The sequence below is a fragment of the Phaenicophaeus curvirostris genome, unplaced genomic scaffold (assembly GCF_032191515.1).
Source record: "Phaenicophaeus curvirostris isolate KB17595 unplaced genomic scaffold, BPBGC_Pcur_1.0 scaffold_69, whole genome shotgun sequence".
Lineage (NCBI taxonomy): Eukaryota > Metazoa > Chordata > Aves > Cuculiformes > Cuculidae > Phaenicophaeus > Phaenicophaeus curvirostris.
The window spans coordinates 844,584-862,059 of record NW_027206691.1 but is presented as its reverse complement, the minus strand read 5'-3'; the positions used below and the strand labels follow the sequence as shown (position 1 = coordinate 862,059).

The window sequence follows — 17,476 nt, the reverse complement described above, 5'->3', positions numbered from 1 at the left end:
CAGGGAGGGATTCCCCCCACCCCACCCTATAAGGGATCCCCAGATGCCGGGAGGGAGCTCTCGACACCCAGGAGGAATCCACATCTCATCCCAGGAGAGACCCCCCACCCTGTGAGGAACCCCCAACTCCTGGAGGTCCACAGAGATGATCCAAGGCCTGGAGCACCTCTGCTATGAGGCAGGCTGACAGAGTGGGGGTTGTTCAGCCTGGAGAAGGCTCCTAGGACACCTTAGAGTAGCTTCCAGTACTGAAAGGGACTCAAGGAAAGCTGGGGAGGGGCTTTTAATCAGGGAGTGCCGGGATAGGACAAGGGGGAACAGTTTTAAATTGGAAGGGGGAAGATTTAGATTAGACCTTAGGAAGAAATTCTTCACTCTGAGGGTGGGGAGGCCCTGGCCCAGGTTGCCCAGAGCAGGGGTGGCTGCCCCATCCCTGGAGGGGTTCAAGGCCAGGTTGGATGTTCTTTAAGGTCCCTTCAAACTCAAGCCATTCCATGATTCTATAAAATAGCCCACAGACCATAAGTCTTTTCACACACTTTATTAAAGGAATTCCTGAGGCATCACAGATGTAACAACCTTGGTGTCTCATGCAGGGTCTGTTCCCTGCCCCAAATCCCCAGGCTCCCTGCAGTCTTGTTCCTGCGATATCCAAAGGGTCCTGCAGGCCGTGGGGTTCTTGGTGCCAGCTTCTCAGAGCTTCCAGTCAGAGCTCGGGAAGCAGCATCACAGGATGCAACGGGGGAACTGGGATCTCCACCCAGCCCACTTTTCTGAAGTGCTGGAAAAAGTTTGAATAGTAGGACTTAGCCCACTTGAAATGCAAAAAACGGGATTTTTAGAAATTATCGAGGACTTTGAGGCGGATAAAAGCAGCTGGTGCTCAGTTCCCGGCTCACAGGCAAGGAGCAGGGCTCAAGGTGCTACCAGGGAGTGGTTTTCTCCGGCAGGAGGCCCCTGGCCAGGTCCCAGCGCACCTTCCAGCACAGGGCAGCTCTCTTCTTCTCCGTGGGCACGGTGTAGTTGTTGGGGATGGGGAGGTGCTGCGGACGGTGGGGCAGCTCGGGCTCACAGAGCATCTTCTCCCGGATGCCCCAGCGCACTTCTTTCCACCGATCCTCCCCTGGGATTCCAAATTTCTCCCAATCTCGTTTATATTCAAAATATTTGGCCACGCAGTCAGTTTTCCCCCGGTTACGGCCCAGCAGCTCGAACCGCGGAGGAATGAAGGACTTGGGTTGTTCTGCTGCAGCTCTGTAATGAGAATCATGAGAGCTCTGGCTCCCCAAATCCGCAGGGAGAAAGCAGGGGCTGTCCCTGCGGGGCCACCAGGGATGGGAGGTGTTGCTTGACTCTATTTCCCCCTCAGAGATGCTGTCTTCTGGGCTTGGCCTATGATGAAGCATCTTCTGCCTCAGGCTCCGGGTGTTGGTGCTGCTCCCCGACTCGTCAAAGACCTCCACTCCTCCATCAGGTCTGTGCCTCAGCACCTTTCTTTTCATGACCATCCTCCTGCTTCCCCTCTGATCCTCAGGAAATGCCAGAAGGGTTGATTGCACCCCTAGACCTGTGACCCCCCTGTGTCACCGTGGCCCAAGGAGGGGACGCCCGCTTCGAATCCGGCTTACCCAGCCGGAGGCGGCACTCGGCGCCGTTGGCCCGTAGCGGGTGGGCGGCCGCGCAGACAAAATCCCGGCCCCGCAAGCCGCTGTGGGTGCTCAGCACCAGGACGGCAGTGGAGGGCGAGGGGTCCCCCAGCGCCCGGCCCCCTAGAAGGGAGCCCCAAACACCAGGAGGGATCTCCCCAAACAATGAGGAGGCAGCCCCAAACCCCCAGGAGGACCCCCTGAATCCCAGGGGGGGACCCGAAAACCAGGGAAGGAGCCCCAAACTCCAGGAAGGACCCCGTGAATCCTGGAAGGGAGCCCCAAATACCAGGAGGGAACCCTAACCCTGTGAGGGATGTCCCCAAACCATGATAGTATCCCCTAATACAGAAGGAAGCCCCTAAAACTGGGTAGGACTGCCAAACCAAACCAGGAGGGATTTCCCCCTCCGTAAGGGACACCCAAACTCCGGGAAGGACCCAGGAGAGAGCCTCAAACATCAGGAGCAACCCCCCAAACTGGGAGGAGCCCCAAGCACCGTGAGGGTCTGCAAAACATGGGAGGGATCTCCCCAAACCATGACAGAACCCCCTAACGCAGGATTGAGCCTCCAAAACTGGGCAGGAGCCTCGATTCAGGAGGGATCCTCCAAATCCCAGGACAGACCCTCTGGATCCTGAGAGGGAGCCCTAGATGCCAGGAGGGAGCCTGAAGCTGTGGGAAGGACCCCAAAACCTGTGAGGGAGCCCCAAATACTGGGAAGCATCACCCCAAACCATGACAGAACCCTGCATCCCAGGAGGGGCCCCAAACATGAGGAGGGATCTCCCCAAATTGTGATGGGACCCCCTAAACCTGGATGAGGCCTCCAAAACTGGGCAGAGCATGCAAACAGGGAGGGATTCCCCCCACCCCACCCTATAAGGGATCCCCAGATGCCGGGAGGGAGCTCTCGACACCTAGGAGGAATCCACATCTCATCCCAGGAGAGACCCCCCACCCTGTGAGGAACCCCCAACTCCTGGAGGTCCACAGAGATGATCCAAGGCCTGGAGCACCTCTGCTATGAGGCAGGCTGACAGAGTGGGGGTTGTTCAGCCTGGAGAAGGCTCCTAGGACACCTTAGAGTAGCTTCCAGTACTGAAAGGGACTCAAGGAAAGCTGGGGAGGGGCTTTTAATCAGGGAGTGCCGGGATAGGACAAGGGGGAACAGTTTTAAATTGGAAGGGGGAAGATTTAGATTAGACATTAGGAAGAAATTCTTCACTCTGAGGGTGGGGAGGCCCTGGCCCAGGTTGCCCAGAGCAGGGGTGGCTGCCCCATCCCTGGAGGGGTTCAAGGCCAGGTTGGATGTTCTTTAAGGTCCCTTCAAACTCAAGCCATTCCATGATTCTATAAAATAGCCCACAGACCATAAGTCTTTTCACACACTTTATTAAAGGAATTCCTGAGGCATCACAGATGTAACAACCTTGGTGTCTCATGCAGGGTCTGTTCCCTGCCCCAAATCCCCAGGCTCCCTGCAGTCTTGTTCCTGCGATATCCAAAGGGTCCTGCAGGCCGTGGGGTTCTTGGTGCCAGCTTCTCAGAGCTTCCAGTCAGAGCTCGGGAAGCAGCATCACAGGATGCAACGGGGGAACTGGGTTCTCCACCCAGCCCACTTTTCTGAAGTGCTGGAAAAAGTTTGAATAGTAGGACTTAGCCCACTTGAAATGCAAAAAACGGGATTTTTAGAAATTATCGAGGACTTTGAGGCGGATAAAAGCAGCTGGTGCTCAGTTCCCGGCTCACAGGCAAGGAGCAGGGCTCAAGGTGCTACCAGGGAGTGGTTTTCTCCGGCAGGAGGCCCCTGGCCAGGTCCCAGCGCACCTTCCAGCACAGGGCAGCTCTCTTCTTCTCCGTGGGCACGGTGTAGTTGTTGGGGATGGGGAGGTGCTGCGGACGGTGGGGCAGCTCGGGCTCACAGAGCATCTTCTCCCGGATGCCCCAGCGCACTTCTTTCCACCGATCCTCCCCTGGGATTCCAAATTTCTCCCAATCTCGTTTATATTCAAAATATTTGGCCACGCAGTCAGTTTTCCCCCGGTTACGGCCCAGCAGCTCGAACCGCGGAGGAATGAAGGACTTGGGTTGTTCTGCTGCAGCTCTGTAATGAGAATCATGAGAGCTCTGGCTCCCCAAATCCGCAGGGAGAAAGCAGGGGCTGTCCCTGCGGGGCCACCAGGGATGGGAGCTGTTGCTTGACTCTATTTCCCCCTCAGAGATGCTGTCTTCTGGGCTTGGCCTATGATGAAGCATCTTCTGCCTCAGGCTCCGGGTGTTGGTGCTGCTCCCCGACTCGTCAAAGACCTCCACTCCTCCATCAGGTCTGTGCCTCAGCACCTTTCTTTTCATGACCATCCTCCTGCTTCCCCTCTGATCCTCAGGAAATGCCAGAAGGGTTGATTGCACCCCTAGACCTGTGACCCCCCTGTGTCACCGTGGCCCAAGGAGGGGACGCCCGCTTCGAATCCGGCTTACCCAGCCGGAGGCGGCACTCGGCGCCGTTGGCCCGTAGCGGGTGGGCGGCCGCGCAGACAAAATCCTGGCCCCGCAGGCCGCTGTGGGTGCTCAGCACCAGGACGGCAGTGGAGGGCGAGGGGTCCCCCAGCGCCCGGCCCCCTAGAAGGGAGCCCCAAACCCCCAGGAGGACCCCCTGAATCCCAGGGGGGGACCCGAAAACCAGGGAAGGAGCCCCAAACTCCAGGAAGGACCCCGTGAATCCTGGAAGGGAGCCCCAAATACCAGGAGGGAACCCTAACCCTGTGAGGGATGTCCCCAAACCATGATAGTATCCCCTAATACAGAAGGAAGCCCCTAAAACTGGGTAGGACTGCCAAACCAAACCAGGAGGGATTTCCCCCTCCGTAAGGGACACCCAAACTCCGGGAAGGACCCAGGAGAGAGCCTCAAACATCAGGAGCAACACCCCAAACTGGGAGGAGCCCCAAGCAGCGTGAGGGTCTGCAAAACATGGGAGGGATCTCCCCAAACCATGACAGAACCCCCTAACGCAGGATTGAGCCTCCAAAACTGGGCAGGAGCCTCGATTCAGGAGGGATCCTCCAAATCCCAGGACAGACCCTCTGGATCCTGAGAGGGAGCCCTAGATGCCAGGAGGGAGCCTGAAGCTGTGGGAAGGACCCCAAAACCTGTGAGGGAGCCCCAAATACTGGGAAGCATCACCCCAAACCATGACAGAACCCTGCATCCCAGGAGGGGCCCCAAACATGAGGAGGGATCTCCCCAAATTGTGATGGGACCCCCTAAACCTGGATGAGGCCTCCAAAACTGGGCAGAGCATGCAAACAGGGAGGGATTCCCCCCACCCCACCCTATAAGGGATCCCCAGATGCCGGGAGGGAGCTCTCGACACCTAGGAGGAATCCACATCTCATCCCAGGAGAGACCCCCCACCCTGTGAGGAACCCCCAACTCCTGGAGGTCCACAGAGATGATCCAAGGCCTGGAGCACCTCTGCTATGAGGCAGGCTGACAGAGTGGGGGTTGTTCAGCCTGGAGAAGGCTCCTAGGACACCTCAGAGTAGCTTCCAGTACTGAAAGGGACTCAAGGAAAGCTGGGGAGGGGCTTTTAATCAGGGAGTGCCGGGATAGGACAAGGGGGAACAGTTTTAAATTGGAAGGGGGAAGATTTAGATTAGACATTAGGAAGAAATTCTTCACTCTGAGGGTGGGGAGGCCCTGGCCCAGGTTGCCCAGAGCAGGGGTGGCTGCCCCATCCCTGGAGGGGTTCAAGGCTAGGTTGGATGTTCTTTAAGGTCCCTTCAAACTCAAGCCATTCCATGATTCTATAAAATAGCCCACAGACCATAAGTCTTTTCACACACTTTATTAAAGGAATTCCTGAGGCATCACAGATGTAACAACCTTGGTGTCTCATGCAGGGTCTGTTCCCTGCCCCAAATCCCCAGGCTCCCTGCAGTCTTGTTCCTGCGATATCCAAAGGGTCCTGCAGGCCGTGGGGTTCTTGGTGCCAGCTTCTCAGAGCTTCCAGTCAGAGCTCGGGAAGCAGCATCACAGGATGCAACGGGGGAACTGGGTTCTCCACCCAGCCCACTTTTCTGAAGTGCTGGAAAAAGTTTGAATAGTAGGACTTAGCCCACTTGAAATGCAAAAAATGGGATTTTTAGAAATTATCGAGGACTTTGAGGCGGATAAAAGCAGCTGGTGCTCAGTTCCCGGCTCACAGGCAAGGAGCAGGGCTCAAGGTGCTACCAGGGAGTGGTTTTCTCCGGCAGGAGGCCCCTGGCCAGGTCCCAGCGCACCTTCCAGCACAGGGCAGCTCTCTTCTTCTCCGTGGGCACGGTGTAGTTGTTGGGGATGGGGAGGTGCTGCGGACGGTGGGGCAGCTCGGGCTCACAGAGCATCTTCTCCCGGATGCCCCAGCGCACTTCTTTCCACCGATCCTCCCCTGGGATTCCAAATTTCTCCCAATCTCGTTTATATTCAAAATATTTGGCCATGCAGTCAGTTTTCCCCCGGTTACGGCCCAGCAGCTCGAACCGCGGAGGAATGAAGGACTTGGGTTGTTCTGCTGCAGCTCTGTAATGAGAATCATGAGAGCTCTGGCTCCCCAAATCCGCAGGGAGAAAGCAGGGGCTGTCCCTGCGGGGCCACCAGGGATGGGAGCTGTTGCTTGACTCTATTTCCCCCTCAGAGATGCTGTCTTCTGGGCTTGGCCTATGATGAAGCATCTTCTGCCTCAGGCTCCGGGTGTTGGTGCTGCTCCCCGACTCGTCAAAGACCTCCACTCCTCCATCAGGTCTGTGCCTCAGCACCTTTCTTTTCATGACCATCCTCCTGCTTCCCCTCTGATCCTCAGGAAATGCCAGAAGGGTTGATTGCACCCCTAGACCTGTGACCCCCCTGTGTCACCGTGGCCCAAGGAGGGGACGCCCGCTTCGAATCCGGCTTACCCAGCCGGAGGCGGCACTCGGCGCCGTTGGCCCGTAGCGGGTGGGCGGCCGCGCAGACAAAATCCTGGCCCCGCAAGCCGCTGTGGGTGCTCAGCACCAGGACGGCAGTGGAGGGCGAGGGGTCCCCCAGCGCCCGGCCCCCTAGAAGGGAGCCCCAAACCCCCAGGAGGACCCCCTGAATCCCAGGGGGGGACCCGAAAACCAGGGAAGGAGCCCCAAACTCCAGGAAGGACCCCGTGAATCCTGGAAGGGAGCCCCAAATACCAGGAGGGAACCCTAACCCTGTGAGGGATGTCCCCAAACCATGATAGTATCCCCTAATACAGAAGGAAGCCCCTAAAACTGGGTAGGACTGCCAAACCAAACCAGGAGGGATTTCCCCCTCCGTAAGGGACACCCAAACTCCGGGAAGGACCCAGGAGAGAGCCTCAAACATCAGGAGCAACACCCCAAACTGGGAGGAGCCCCAAGCACCGTGAGGGTCTGCAAAACATGGGAGGGATCTCCCCAAACCATGACAGAACCCCCTAACGCAGGATTGAGCCTCCAAAACTGGGCAGGAGCCTCGATTCAGGAGGGATCCTCCAAATCCCAGGACAGACCCTCTGGATCCTGAGAGGGAGCCCTAGATGCCAGGAGGGAGCCTGAAGCTGTGGGAAGGACCCCAAAACCTGTGAGGGAGCCCCAAATACTGGGAAGCATCACCCCAAACCATGACAGAACCCTGCATCCCAGGAGGGGCCCCAAACATGAGGAGGGATCTCCCCAAATTGTGATGGGACCCCCTAAACCTGGATGAGGCCTCCAAAACTGGGCAGAGCATGCAAACAGGGAGGGATTCCCCCCACCCCACCCTATAAGGGATCCCCAGATGCCGGGAGGGAGCTCTCGACACCTAGGAGGAATCCACATCTCATCCCAGGAGAGACCCCCCACCCTGTGAGGAACCCCCAACTCCTGGAGGTCCACAGAGATGATCCAAGGCCTGGAGCACCTCTGCTATGAGGCAGGCTGACAGAGTGGGGGTTGTTCAGCCTGGAGAAGGCTCCTAGGACACCTTAGAGTAGCTTCCAGTACTGAAAGGGACTCAAGGAAAGCTGGGGAGGGGCTTTTAATCAGGGAGTGCCGGGATAGGACAAGGGGGAACAGTTTTAAATTGGAAGGGGGAAGATTTAGATTAGACATTAGGAAGAAATTCTTCACTCTGAGGGTGGGGAGGCCCTGGCCCAGGTTGCCCAGAGCAGGGGTGGCTGCCCCATCCCTGGAGGGGTTCAAGGCCAGGTTGGATGTTCTTTAAGGTCCCTTCAAACTCAAGCCATTCCATGATTCTATAAAATAGCCCACAGACCATAAGTCTTTTCACACACTTTATTAAAGGAATTCCTGAGGCATCACAGATGTAACAACCTTGGTGTCTCATGCAGGGTCTGTTCCCTGCCCCAAATCCCCAGGCTCCCTGCAGTCTTGTTCCTGCGATATCCAAAGGGTCCTGCAGGCCGTGGGGTTCTTGGTGCCAGCTTCTCAGAGCTTCCAGTCAAAGTTCGGGAAGCAGCATCACAGGATGCAACGGGGGAACTGGGTTCTCCACCCAGCCCACTTTTCTGAAGTGCTGGAAAAAGTTTGAATAGTAGGACTTAGCCCACTTGAAATGCAAAACACGGGATTTTTAGAAATTATCGAGGACTTTGAGGCGGATAAAAGCAGCTGGTGCTCAGTTCCCGGCTCACAGGCAAGGAGCAGGGCTCAAGGTGCTACCAGGGAGTGGTTTTCTCCGGCAGGAGGCCCCTGGCCAGGTCCCAGCGCACCTTCCAGCACAGGGCAGCTCTCTTCTTCTCCGTGGGCACGGTGTAGTTGTTGGGGATGGGGAGGTGCTGCGGACGGTGGGGCAGCTCGGGCTCACAGAGCATCTTCTTCCGGATGCCCCAGCGCACTTCTTTCCACCGATCCTCCCCTGGGATTCCAAATTTCTCCCAATCTCGTTTATATTCAAAATATTTGGCCACGCAGTCAGTTTTCCCCCGGTTACGGCCCAGCAGCTCGAACCGCGGAGGAATGAAGGACTTGGGTTGTTCTGCTGCAGCTCTGTAATGAGAATCATGAGAGCTCTGGCTCCCCAAATCCGCAGGGAGAAAGCAGGGGCTGTCCCTGCGGGGCCACCAGGGATGGGAGCTGTTGCTTGACTCTATTTCCCCCTCAGAGATGCTGTCTTCTGGGCTTGGCCTATGATGAAGCATCTTCTGCCTCAGGCTCCGGGTGTTGGTGCTGCTCCCCGACTCGTCAAAGACCTCCACTCCTCCATCAGGTCTGTGCCTCAGCACCTTTCTTTTCATGACCATCCTCCTGCTTCCCCTCTGATCCTCAGGAAATGCCAGAAGGGTTGATTGCACCCCTAGACCTGTGACCCCCCTGTGTCACCGTGGCCCAAGGAGGGGACGCCCGCTTCGAATCCGGCTTACCCAGCCGGAGGCGGCACTCGGCGCCGTTGGCCCGTAGCGGGTGGGCGGCCGCGCAGACAAAATCCCGGCCCCGCAAGCCGCTGTGGGTGCTCAGCACCAGGACGGCAGTGGAGGGCGAGGGGTCCCCCAGCGCCCGGCCCCCTAGAAGGGAGCCCCAAACACCAGGAGGGATCTCCCCAAACAATGAGGAGGCAGCCCCAAACCCCCAGGAGGACCCCCTGAATCCCAGGGGGGGACCCGAAAACCAGGGAAGGAGCCCCAAACTCCAGGAAGGACCCCGTGAATCCTGGAAGGGAGCCCCAAATACCAGGAGGGAACCCTAACCCTGTGAGGGATGTCCCCAAACCATGATAGTATCCCCTAATACAGAAGGAAGCCCCTAAAACTGGGTAGGACTGCCAAACCAAACCAGGAGGGATTTCCCCCTCCGTAAGGGACACCCAAACTCCGGGAAGGACCCAGGAGAGAGCCTCAAACATCAGGAGCAACCCCCCAAACTGGGAGGAGCCCCAAGCACCGTGAGGGTCTGCAAAACATGGGAGGGATCTCCCCAAACCATGACAGAACCCCCTAACGCAGGATTGAGCCTCCAAAACTGGGCAGGAGCCTCGATTCAGGAGGGATCCTCCAAATCCCAGGACAGACCCTCTGGATCCTGAGAGGGAGCCCTAGATGCCAGGAGGGAGCCTGAAGCTGTGGGAAGGACCCCAAAACCTGTGAGGGAGCCCCAAATACTGGGAAGCATCACCCCAAACCATGACAGAACCCTGCATCCCAGGAGGGGCCCCAAACATGAGGAGGGATCTCCCCAAATTGTGATGGGACCCCCTAAACCTGGATGAGGCCTCCAAAACTGGGCAGAGCATGCAAACAGGGAGGGATTCCCCCCACCCCACCCTATAAGGGATCCCCAGATGCCGGGAGGGAGCTCTCGACACCTAGGAGGAATCCACATCTCATCCCAGGAGAGACCCCCCACCCTGTGAGGAACCCCCAACTCCTGGAGGTCCACAGAGATGATCCAAGGCCTGGAGCACCTCTGCTATGAGGCAGGCTGACAGAGTGGGGGTTGTTCAGCCTGGAGAAGGCTCCTAGGACACCTCAGAGTAGCTTCCAGTACTGAAAGGGACTCAAGGAAAGCTGGGGAGGGGCTTTTAATCAGGGAGTGCCGGGATAGGACAAGGGGGAACAGTTTTAAATTGGAAGGGGGAAGATTTAGATTAGACATTAGGAAGAAATTCTTCACTCTGAGGGTGGGGAGGCCCTGGCCCAGGTTGCCCAGAGCAGGGGTGGCTGCCCCATCCCTGGAGGGGTTCAAGGCTAGGTTGGATGTTCTTTAAGGTCCCTTCAAACTCAAGCCATTCCATGATTCTATAAAATAGCCCACAGACCATAAGTCTTTTCACACACTTTATTAAAGGAATTCCTGAGGCATCACAGATGTAACAACCTTGGTGTCTCATGCAGGGTCTGTTCCCTGCCCCAAATCCCCAGGCTCCCTGCAGTCTTGTTCCTGCGATATCCAAAGGGTCCTGCAGGCCGTGGGGTTCTTGGTGCCAGCTTCTCAGAGCTTCCAGTCAGAGCTCGGGAAGCAGCATCACAGGATGCAACGGGGGAACTGGGTTCTCCACCCAGCCCACTTTTCTGAAGTGCTGGAAAAAGTTTGAATAGTAGGACTTAGCCCACTTGAAATGCAAAACACGGGATTTTTAGAAATTATCGAGGACTTTGAGGCGGATAAAAGCAGCTGGTGCTCAGTTCCCGGCTCACAGGCAAGGAGCAGGGCTCAAGGTGCTACCAGGGAGTGGTTTTCTCCGGCAGGAGGCCCCTGGCCAGGTCCCAGCGCACCTTCCAGCACAGGGCAGCTCTCTTCTTCTCCGTGGGCACGGTGTAGTTGTTGGGGATGGGGAGGTGCTGCGGACGGTGGGGCAGCTCGGGCTCACAGAGCATCTTCTCCCGGATGCCCCAGCGCACTTCTTTCCACCGATCCTCCCCTGGGATTCCAAATTTCTCCCAATCTCGTTTATATTCAAAATATTTGGCCATGCAGTCAGTTTTCCCCCGGTTACGGCCCAGCAGCTCGAACCGCGGAGGAATGAAGGACTTGGGTTGTTCTGCTGCAGCTCTGTAAGGAGAATCATGAGAGCTCTGGCTCCCCAAATCCGCAGGGAGAAAGCAGGGGCTGTCCCTGCGGGGCCACCAGGGATGGGAGCTGTTGCTTGACTCTATTTCCCCCTCAGAGATGCTGTCTTCTGGGCTTGGCCTATGATGAAGCATCTTCTGCCTCAGGCTCCGGGTGTTGGTGCTGCTCCCCGACTCGTCAAAGACCTCCACTCCTCCATCAGGTCTGTGCCTCAGCACCTTTCTTTTCATGACCATCCTCCTGCTTCCCCTCTGATCCTCAGGAAATGCCAGAAGGGTTGATTGCACCCCTAGACCTGTGACCCCCCTGTGTCACCGTGGCCCAAGGAGGGGACGCCCGCTTCGAATCCGGCTTACCCAGCCGGAGGCGGCACTCGGCGCCGTTGGCCCGTAGCGGGTGGGCGGCCGCGCAGACAAAATCCTGGCCCCGCAGGCCGCTGTGGGTGCTCAGCACCAGGACGGCAGTGGAGGGCGAGGGGTCCCCCAGCGCCCGGCCCCCTAGAAGGGAGCCCCAAACCCCCAGGAGGACCCCCTGAATCCCAGGGGGGGACCCGAAAACCAGGGAAGGAGCCCCAAACTCCAGGAAGGACCCCGTGAATCCTGGAAGGGAGCCCCAAATACCAGGAGGGAACCCTAACCCTGTGAGGGATGTCCCCAAACCATGATAGTATCCCCTAATACAGAAGGAAGCCCCTAAAACTGGGTAGGACTGCCAAACCAAACCAGGAGGGATTTCCCCCTCCGTAAGGGACACCCAAACTCCGGGAAGGACCCAGGAGAGAGCCTCAAACATCAGGAGCAACACCCCAAACTGGGAGGAGCCCCAAGCAGCGTGAGGGTCTGCAAAACATGGGAGGGATCTCCCCAAACCATGACAGAACCCCCTAACGCAGGATTGAGCCTCCAAAACTGGGCAGGAGCCTCGATTCAGGAGGGATCCTCCAAATCCCAGGACAGACCCTCTGGATCCTGAGAGGGAGCCCTAGATGCCAGGAGGGAGCCTGAAGCTGTGGGAAGGACCCCAAAACCTGTGAGGGAGCCCCAAATACTGGGAAGCATCACCCCAAACCATGACAGAACCCTGCATCCCAGGAGGGGCCCCAAACATGAGGAGGGATCTCCCCAAATTGTGATGGGACCCCCTAAACCTGGATGAGGCCTCCAAAACTGGGCAGAGCATGCAAACAGGGAGGGATTCCCCCCACCCCACCCTATAAGGGATCCCCAGATGCCGGGAGGGAGCTCTCGACACCCAGGAGGAATCCACATCTCATCCCAGGAGAGACCCCCCACCCTGTGAGGAACCCCCAACTCCTGGAGGTCCACAGAGATGATCCAAGGCCTGGAGCACCTCTGCTATGAGGCAGGCTGACAGAGTGGGGGTTGTTCAGCCTGGAGAAGGCTCCTAGGACACCTTAGAGTAGCTTCCAGTACTGAAAGGGACTCAAGGAAAGCTGGGGAGGGGCTTTTAATCAGGGAGTGCCGGGATAGGACAAGGGGGAACAGTTTTAAATTGGAAGGGGGAAGATTTAGATTAGACATTAGGAAGAAATTCTTCACTCTGAGGGTGGGGAGGCCCTGGCCCAGGTTGCCCAGAGCAGGGGTGGCTGCCCCATCCCTGGAGGGGTTCAAGGCCAGGTTGGATGTTCTTTAAGGTCCCTTCAAACTCAAGCCATTCCATGATTCTATAAAATAGCCCACAGACCATAAGTCTTTTCACAAACTTTATTAAAGGAATTTTTAGAAATTGTCGAGAATTTTGAGGTGGATAAAAGCAGCTGGTGCTCAGTTCCCGCCTCACAGGCAAGGAGCAGGGCTCAAGGTGCTACCAGGGAGTGGTTTTCTCCGGCAGGAGGCCCCTGGCCAGGTCCCAGCGCACCTTCCAGCACAGGGCAGCTCTCTTCTTCTCCGTGGGCACGGTGTAGTTGTTGGGGATGGGGAGGTGCTGCGGACGGTGGGGCAGCTCGGGCTCACAGAGCATCTTCTTCCGGATGCCCCAGCGCACTTCTTTCCACCGATCCTCCCCTGGGATTCCAAATTTCTCCCAATCTCGTTTATATTCAACATATTTGGCCACGCAGTCAGTTTTCCCCCGGTTACGGCCCAGCAGCTCGAACCGCGGAGGAATGAAGGACTTGGGTTGTTCTGCTGCAGCTCTGTAATGAGAATCACGAGAGCTCTGGCTCCCCAAATCCGCAGGGAGAAAGCAGGGGCTGTCCCTGCGGGGCCACCAGGGATGGGAGCTGTTGCTTGACTCTATTTCCCCCTCAGAGATGCTGTCTTCTGGGCTTGGCCTATGATGAAGCATCTTCTGCCTCAGGCTCCGGGTGTTGGTGCTGCTCCCCGACTCGTCAAAGACCTCCACTCCTCCATCAGGTCTGTGCCTCAGCACCTTTCTTTTCATGACCATCCTCCTGCTTCCCCTCTGATCCTCAGGAAATGCCAGAAGGGTTGATTGCACCCCTAGACCGAGAGAGGCCTGGGCATAGAGATCATCGTTGGGCTGTGCTTGCTCCTCAGCTGCCGGAGTGACCCAGATACACCGCTCCGGTCCCCCCATCTCCTTAGTTTCTGCCAGACTGGGTGGATCCTGCAAAAAATAAACTGCAGTTAATTTATCGTGGCACATTTAAGCTGGCTGAAGAGATCAAGGGCTTGGACCCTCAGTGCCTGGGGGTCAGGGGTGCAATTTAGGTGGTGGTTGGTCTCTGGGGCCCTGGGAATGCTGGCTGCAATTCCAAACCTCCCGCTGCCAGCAAAAGGCCCTTTCCCTACAGCAGATGGAAGCACAGCACAGCTGTAAAGCAACCCCCAAATTCCTGCTTGAATTACACAAAGTATGAAGGGGATAATGGACAAAGACAGGACAGGTTCAGCCCAACCTGTGAGCGCCGAGCAGTCATAACGGTGTCGGAATCATAGAATGCTTTGGGTTGGAAGGGACCTTCACAGATCAGGCTTCCCTTGTTCTTTTATAAACATGGTAGTATCTGGTCCCGATTTAACCCAGGGGCATCCAAGAGGGCGTTTTCCTGCCTCCGAGAAGGAAAAGGCTCAGTCGGTACTTTTAGGTGTTGTCTACGGTAGCCTGAGGGCTGTTTGAGTCTGGTTACAGTAAACCTCAAGCCCTGCTGTGAAAGGGGATCCGGACATAGTTTCCACTTGCTCCACAGGCCTAAGAATACTTTGTGCTGCAAAGCGGGTTTGAAAAACCACAAGTTTGCAGGGTGCCGTTATGAAACACTGGAGCAGATGGTGCGGCGGGATGAACGGCAGCCGTTCACGCGCTCTCTGGAGTGTTGATGCTGGCTGAGCACGGTGTGAAAATGGAAAGGGCTCCGCGATGGCTCTCTGTGGTTGACAGCCAGGACACGGAAGGCATAGATCACGGCTGGGTCCAGCCCCCCCAGGCGCCGGTCACGGGAGTGGGGCTCGATGTCACCGGCGGCCGTTTCCCAGGGGCCCAGCACCCGCCGGGGATGTTTCTTGGCTCGGCGCCGCTGCACCACGAAGCCAGTGAGGTTGCCAGCACCTTGCGTCCGCCACTCCAGCCGCACCTCGGTGCGCGCCCGCGTGTACCGCAGCTTGCTGATGGTGACGTTGGGGGGGGCCGGGTACCCTGCGGGGACAACGCCCGGCAAGAGCGGCTGAATCCCCCAAACCCACCTCGAGGACCACCCCCCCACCCCTGCTTCCCAGGACTCACGATCCACGCGGAGGCGGATGGGGAGGCTGGCAGTGCCTACGGCGTTGGCTGCGGTGCAGCGGTAGATCCCGCTGTCCCCCGGCCACTCGGCCTCCCAGATGGTGAGGTTGAGCCACGCTTCTCCCCGCTCCAGCTGGTACTTGGCCGACCCCGACGTCACCTCCCGCTCCCTGGGGTCGTACCAAGCCACGGTGGCTCCGAGGTCAGTGCCGCTGCCTTGCCACCGGCACGCCAACTGCGCCTCGCCGCCCTCCAGCACCGCCACCTCGCTCCTCTCCGCCTCCAGCTTGGGGACGTCTGTGCGGCGAGAGGCACGGAGCCACGGAGACCTGTGACCCCCCTGTGTCACCGTGGCCCAAGGAGGGGACGCCCGCTTCGAATCTGGCTTACCCAGCTGGAGGCGGCAATCGGCGCCGTTGGCCCGTAGCGGGTGGGCGGCCGCGCAGACAAAATCCCGGCCCCGCAAGCCGCTGTGGGTGCTCAGCACCAGGACGGCAGTGGAGGGCGAGGGGTCCCCCAGCGCCCGGCCCCCGCCGTCCCGCCAGCGCAGGGTGACTGGCGGCGTCCCCCCCTCCCACCGTCACCGCAGCGTCACGTACTCGTCACCCTTGGTGACCGCCACCGCGCAGGAGGGTGCCGTCGGCTGGGACCCCTGTGGGACGGAGAGGCATCAGGGCGGGGATGCCAAAGCGTCCCCCAGAAGGGTGACAGCCACCCCGGGCGACTGTGCCACGGGCACCCCCAGCTTGGGGTCGCCTGGGGTGATGAGCGCCCGGCCACGCGTCCCTCGGGGTGGCCGCGGCACAGGGTCACGGCGGCTCCACCAACCGGGGCGTCACAAAGGGTTTTTCTCCGCGGGGACACGACCCACGGGCACTCACACAGGGTGGTCCCGCACGTAGCCCCCCGTGGCAGCGCGGGGTGGGAGGCCAGGCAGGAGAAGGAGCTGCCGTTCCTGGTGGCCGCCCCTGGCTGGATGCTGGTGGCCATGGAAAGACTCGACCCCGACGCCACCTTGTCCTCATCCTCCTTCACGGGAGGCCAGGGGCCCACCCAGCGCAGCCGTGCCAGGGGGAGGCCCCCCGGCCAGCGGCACCGCAGGGCCACGTCCCGCAGGTCACCGGTGGCCAGGGCAGAGCAGGTGGGGCTGCCGGGTGGTGGATCTGCAGGAGACCATCAGAGCTGGGGGACGCCGGGCTGTTACCCTCCTCCCACATTGCCCTTCACACCTACATCCTCACCAGAAGCTGCCTTGGTCTATCTCGCCCCAGGGGCACCCGTGGGGCTGCCCCTGTTCCAGGGTTACTTACAGTAGACGGTGAGGACGATGGTGGCCTGGGTGCGGGTTTGGAGGTGGGTATTCTCGGCCAGGCAGGTGTAGGTGCCCGCCTGGGCGCGAGTGATGGCAGAGATGACGTAGGTCTGGCCGGTGTGGACCTGGGAGCTGTTGTGGAGCCAGACGTAGCGACTAGGGGGGTTGGAGGGAGCCAGGCAGCTCAGCACCACGTCCTCCCTCTCGCCCGCCGAGAAGCCCCCCTGTTCAGGGGAGAAGGGCTCCACGCTGATGGCTGGCTCGTCGGGGCCATCTGCGGTGACATGGGGACCCTCAGTCATCGGGACATCCCCAGAGAGGGGACACAGCCACACCTGGGGCATCCTCCCTCTGGTGGGGAACCAGGCTGGGAAGTCTCCTTAGAAAACGTGCACCATGGTGGCTGTGAACATCACCGTGGTGGCCATGGACGTCCCGGGGTGGGTGGTGGGCGTGGAGGCACCATGGTGCCGTAGGGCATGGTGGCCATGGACACACCATGCTGGCCTGGTGGCTGTGGAGGTGGCACAGTGCGTGGTGACCATGGACACAGACAGGCCACGCGGTGGCTGAGGAGGTACCTCGGTGGCACTGCACATGGTGGCCATGGCTGTACCACGGGGCCACCGTTGAGGAGAACTATTAGACATTCTGGGGGCCTGACAGGGTCAAAGACAGAATAATGAAAGCCAAGAGCCTGGAGAGCAATATTCTGTCTGGCCTGAAAGGGTCAGGAACAGAATATCATGCCAACAACAAAGCTGCTCCTCCTGAAAGGGAGGTTGTGGACTATCAGGGCTCTTGGCAACATGCTTAGTTTCTCATCATTCCAGGGCCCGAGTTAAATATATTTCCAGGGCACCTGCAGGTCTGAGATAAGACCAGCACAAACAGAAGAATGTGTGAATCCTTGAACAGACACGTAGTCCCTCACTTGTAGAACTTACATAACTTGTATTCTCACGGTAAGAATAGCCGTAATGTAAACAGCGCACTCAAGCTTGGTAGGAACTGACAAGCTCTCCCAGGAGAGTATAAAAACTCTGGTTGAGGAATAAAGATTTGCTACTTGCCACCAGAGCAGTAGTCCGTCTAGTCTCTCTAAGACGTCCCTGTGAGCTGGTCTCCGTCATTTGGTGCCAAAACCTGGGATACTCGGTTGCTAAAGGACAGGACGTCGCTCGCCTTCACGAGCCGCGGTTGGTAACTTGAAATCGAGGGCGAGGACAAGGGATTTTGAGGCAGACGAAAGAAAAGAGAAAGAGAGAGAAGAATAG

The 17,476-nt window shown here is 58.3% G+C and overlaps 5 protein-coding genes and 1 pseudogene across 5 annotated transcripts; all 6 read right to left on the bottom strand.

The window, feature by feature from the left end:
• Positions 1 to 923: 923 nt before the first annotated feature.
• On the bottom strand, positions 924 to 2,373 carry LOC138734232 (centriolar and ciliogenesis-associated protein HYLS1-like). The gene is made up of 3 exons (XM_069881806.1): positions 2,364 to 2,373; positions 1,588 to 1,769; positions 924 to 1,529 (listed from the first exon to the last, which is right to left on the bottom strand). Exons 1-3 carry the CDS (start codon positions 2,371 to 2,373, stop codon positions 924 to 926), a joined length of 798 nt encoding a protein of 265 aa, XP_069737907.1.
• Positions 2,374 to 3,422: 1,049 nt separating this feature from the next.
• Positions 3,423 to 4,829, bottom strand: LOC138734231 (centriolar and ciliogenesis-associated protein HYLS1-like). Its single transcript, XM_069881805.1, has 3 exons — positions 4,820 to 4,829; positions 4,087 to 4,268; positions 3,423 to 4,028 (listed from the first exon to the last, which is right to left on the bottom strand). Exons 1-3 carry the CDS (start codon positions 4,827 to 4,829, stop codon positions 3,423 to 3,425), a joined length of 798 nt encoding a protein of 265 aa, XP_069737906.1.
• Positions 4,830 to 5,878: 1,049 nt separating this feature from the next.
• Positions 5,879 to 7,285, bottom strand: LOC138734230 (centriolar and ciliogenesis-associated protein HYLS1-like). Its single transcript, XM_069881803.1, has 3 exons — positions 7,276 to 7,285; positions 6,543 to 6,724; positions 5,879 to 6,484 (listed from the first exon to the last, which is right to left on the bottom strand). The coding sequence occupies exons 1-3, from the start codon at positions 7,283 to 7,285 to the stop codon at positions 5,879 to 5,881; spliced, it is 798 nt and encodes a 265-aa protein (XP_069737904.1).
• A 1,049-nt stretch (positions 7,286 to 8,334) lies between these two features.
• On the bottom strand, positions 8,335 to 12,240 carry LOC138734229 (centriolar and ciliogenesis-associated protein HYLS1-like). The gene is made up of 5 exons (XM_069881802.1): positions 12,231 to 12,240; positions 11,478 to 11,679; positions 10,983 to 11,164; positions 8,999 to 9,180; positions 8,335 to 8,934 (listed from the first exon to the last, which is right to left on the bottom strand). Exons 1-5 carry the CDS (start codon positions 12,238 to 12,240, stop codon positions 8,335 to 8,337), a joined length of 1,176 nt encoding a protein of 391 aa, XP_069737903.1.
• Positions 12,241 to 13,006: 766 nt separating this feature from the next.
• Positions 13,007 to 14,140, bottom strand: LOC138734228 (centriolar and ciliogenesis-associated protein HYLS1-like). The gene is made up of 2 exons (XM_069881801.1): positions 14,064 to 14,140; positions 13,007 to 13,771 (listed from the first exon to the last, which is right to left on the bottom strand). Exons 1-2 carry the CDS (start codon positions 14,082 to 14,084, stop codon positions 13,007 to 13,009), a joined length of 786 nt encoding a protein of 261 aa, XP_069737902.1. The 5' UTR covers positions 14,085 to 14,140.
• A 270-nt stretch (positions 14,141 to 14,410) lies between these two features.
• On the bottom strand, positions 14,411 to 16,742 carry LOC138734263 (V-set and immunoglobulin domain-containing protein 10-like 2; annotated as a pseudogene).
• Between the last annotated feature and the right edge of the window lie 734 nt (positions 16,743 to 17,476).

Coding starts and splice junctions, on each gene's coding strand:
- LOC138734232 (XM_069881806.1), bottom strand. Junction 1,530..1,587: donor CGTCCCCTCCTTGGGCCACG/GTGACACAGGGG, acceptor GCATTTCCTGAG/GATCAGAGGGGAAGCAGGAG.
- LOC138734231 (XM_069881805.1), bottom strand. Junction 4,029..4,086: donor CGTCCCCTCCTTGGGCCACG/GTGACACAGGGG, acceptor GCATTTCCTGAG/GATCAGAGGGGAAGCAGGAG.
- LOC138734230 (XM_069881803.1), bottom strand. Junction 6,485..6,542: donor CGTCCCCTCCTTGGGCCACG/GTGACACAGGGG, acceptor GCATTTCCTGAG/GATCAGAGGGGAAGCAGGAG.
- LOC138734229 (XM_069881802.1), bottom strand. Junction 11,165..11,477: donor GTGACACAGGGGGGTCACAG/GTCTAGGGGTGC, acceptor TTCTCCTTACAG/AGCTGCAGCAGAACAACCCA. Junction 8,935..8,998: donor CGTCCCCTCCTTGGGCCACG/GTGACACAGGGG, acceptor CCTGAGGATCAG/AGGGGAAGCAGGAGGATGGT.
- LOC138734228 (XM_069881801.1), bottom strand. CDS start 14,084: ATGACTGCTCGGCGCTCACAG. Junction 13,772..14,063: donor TGACTGCTCGGCGCTCACAG/GTTGGGCTGAAC, acceptor TATTTTTTGCAG/GATCCACCCAGTCTGGCAGA.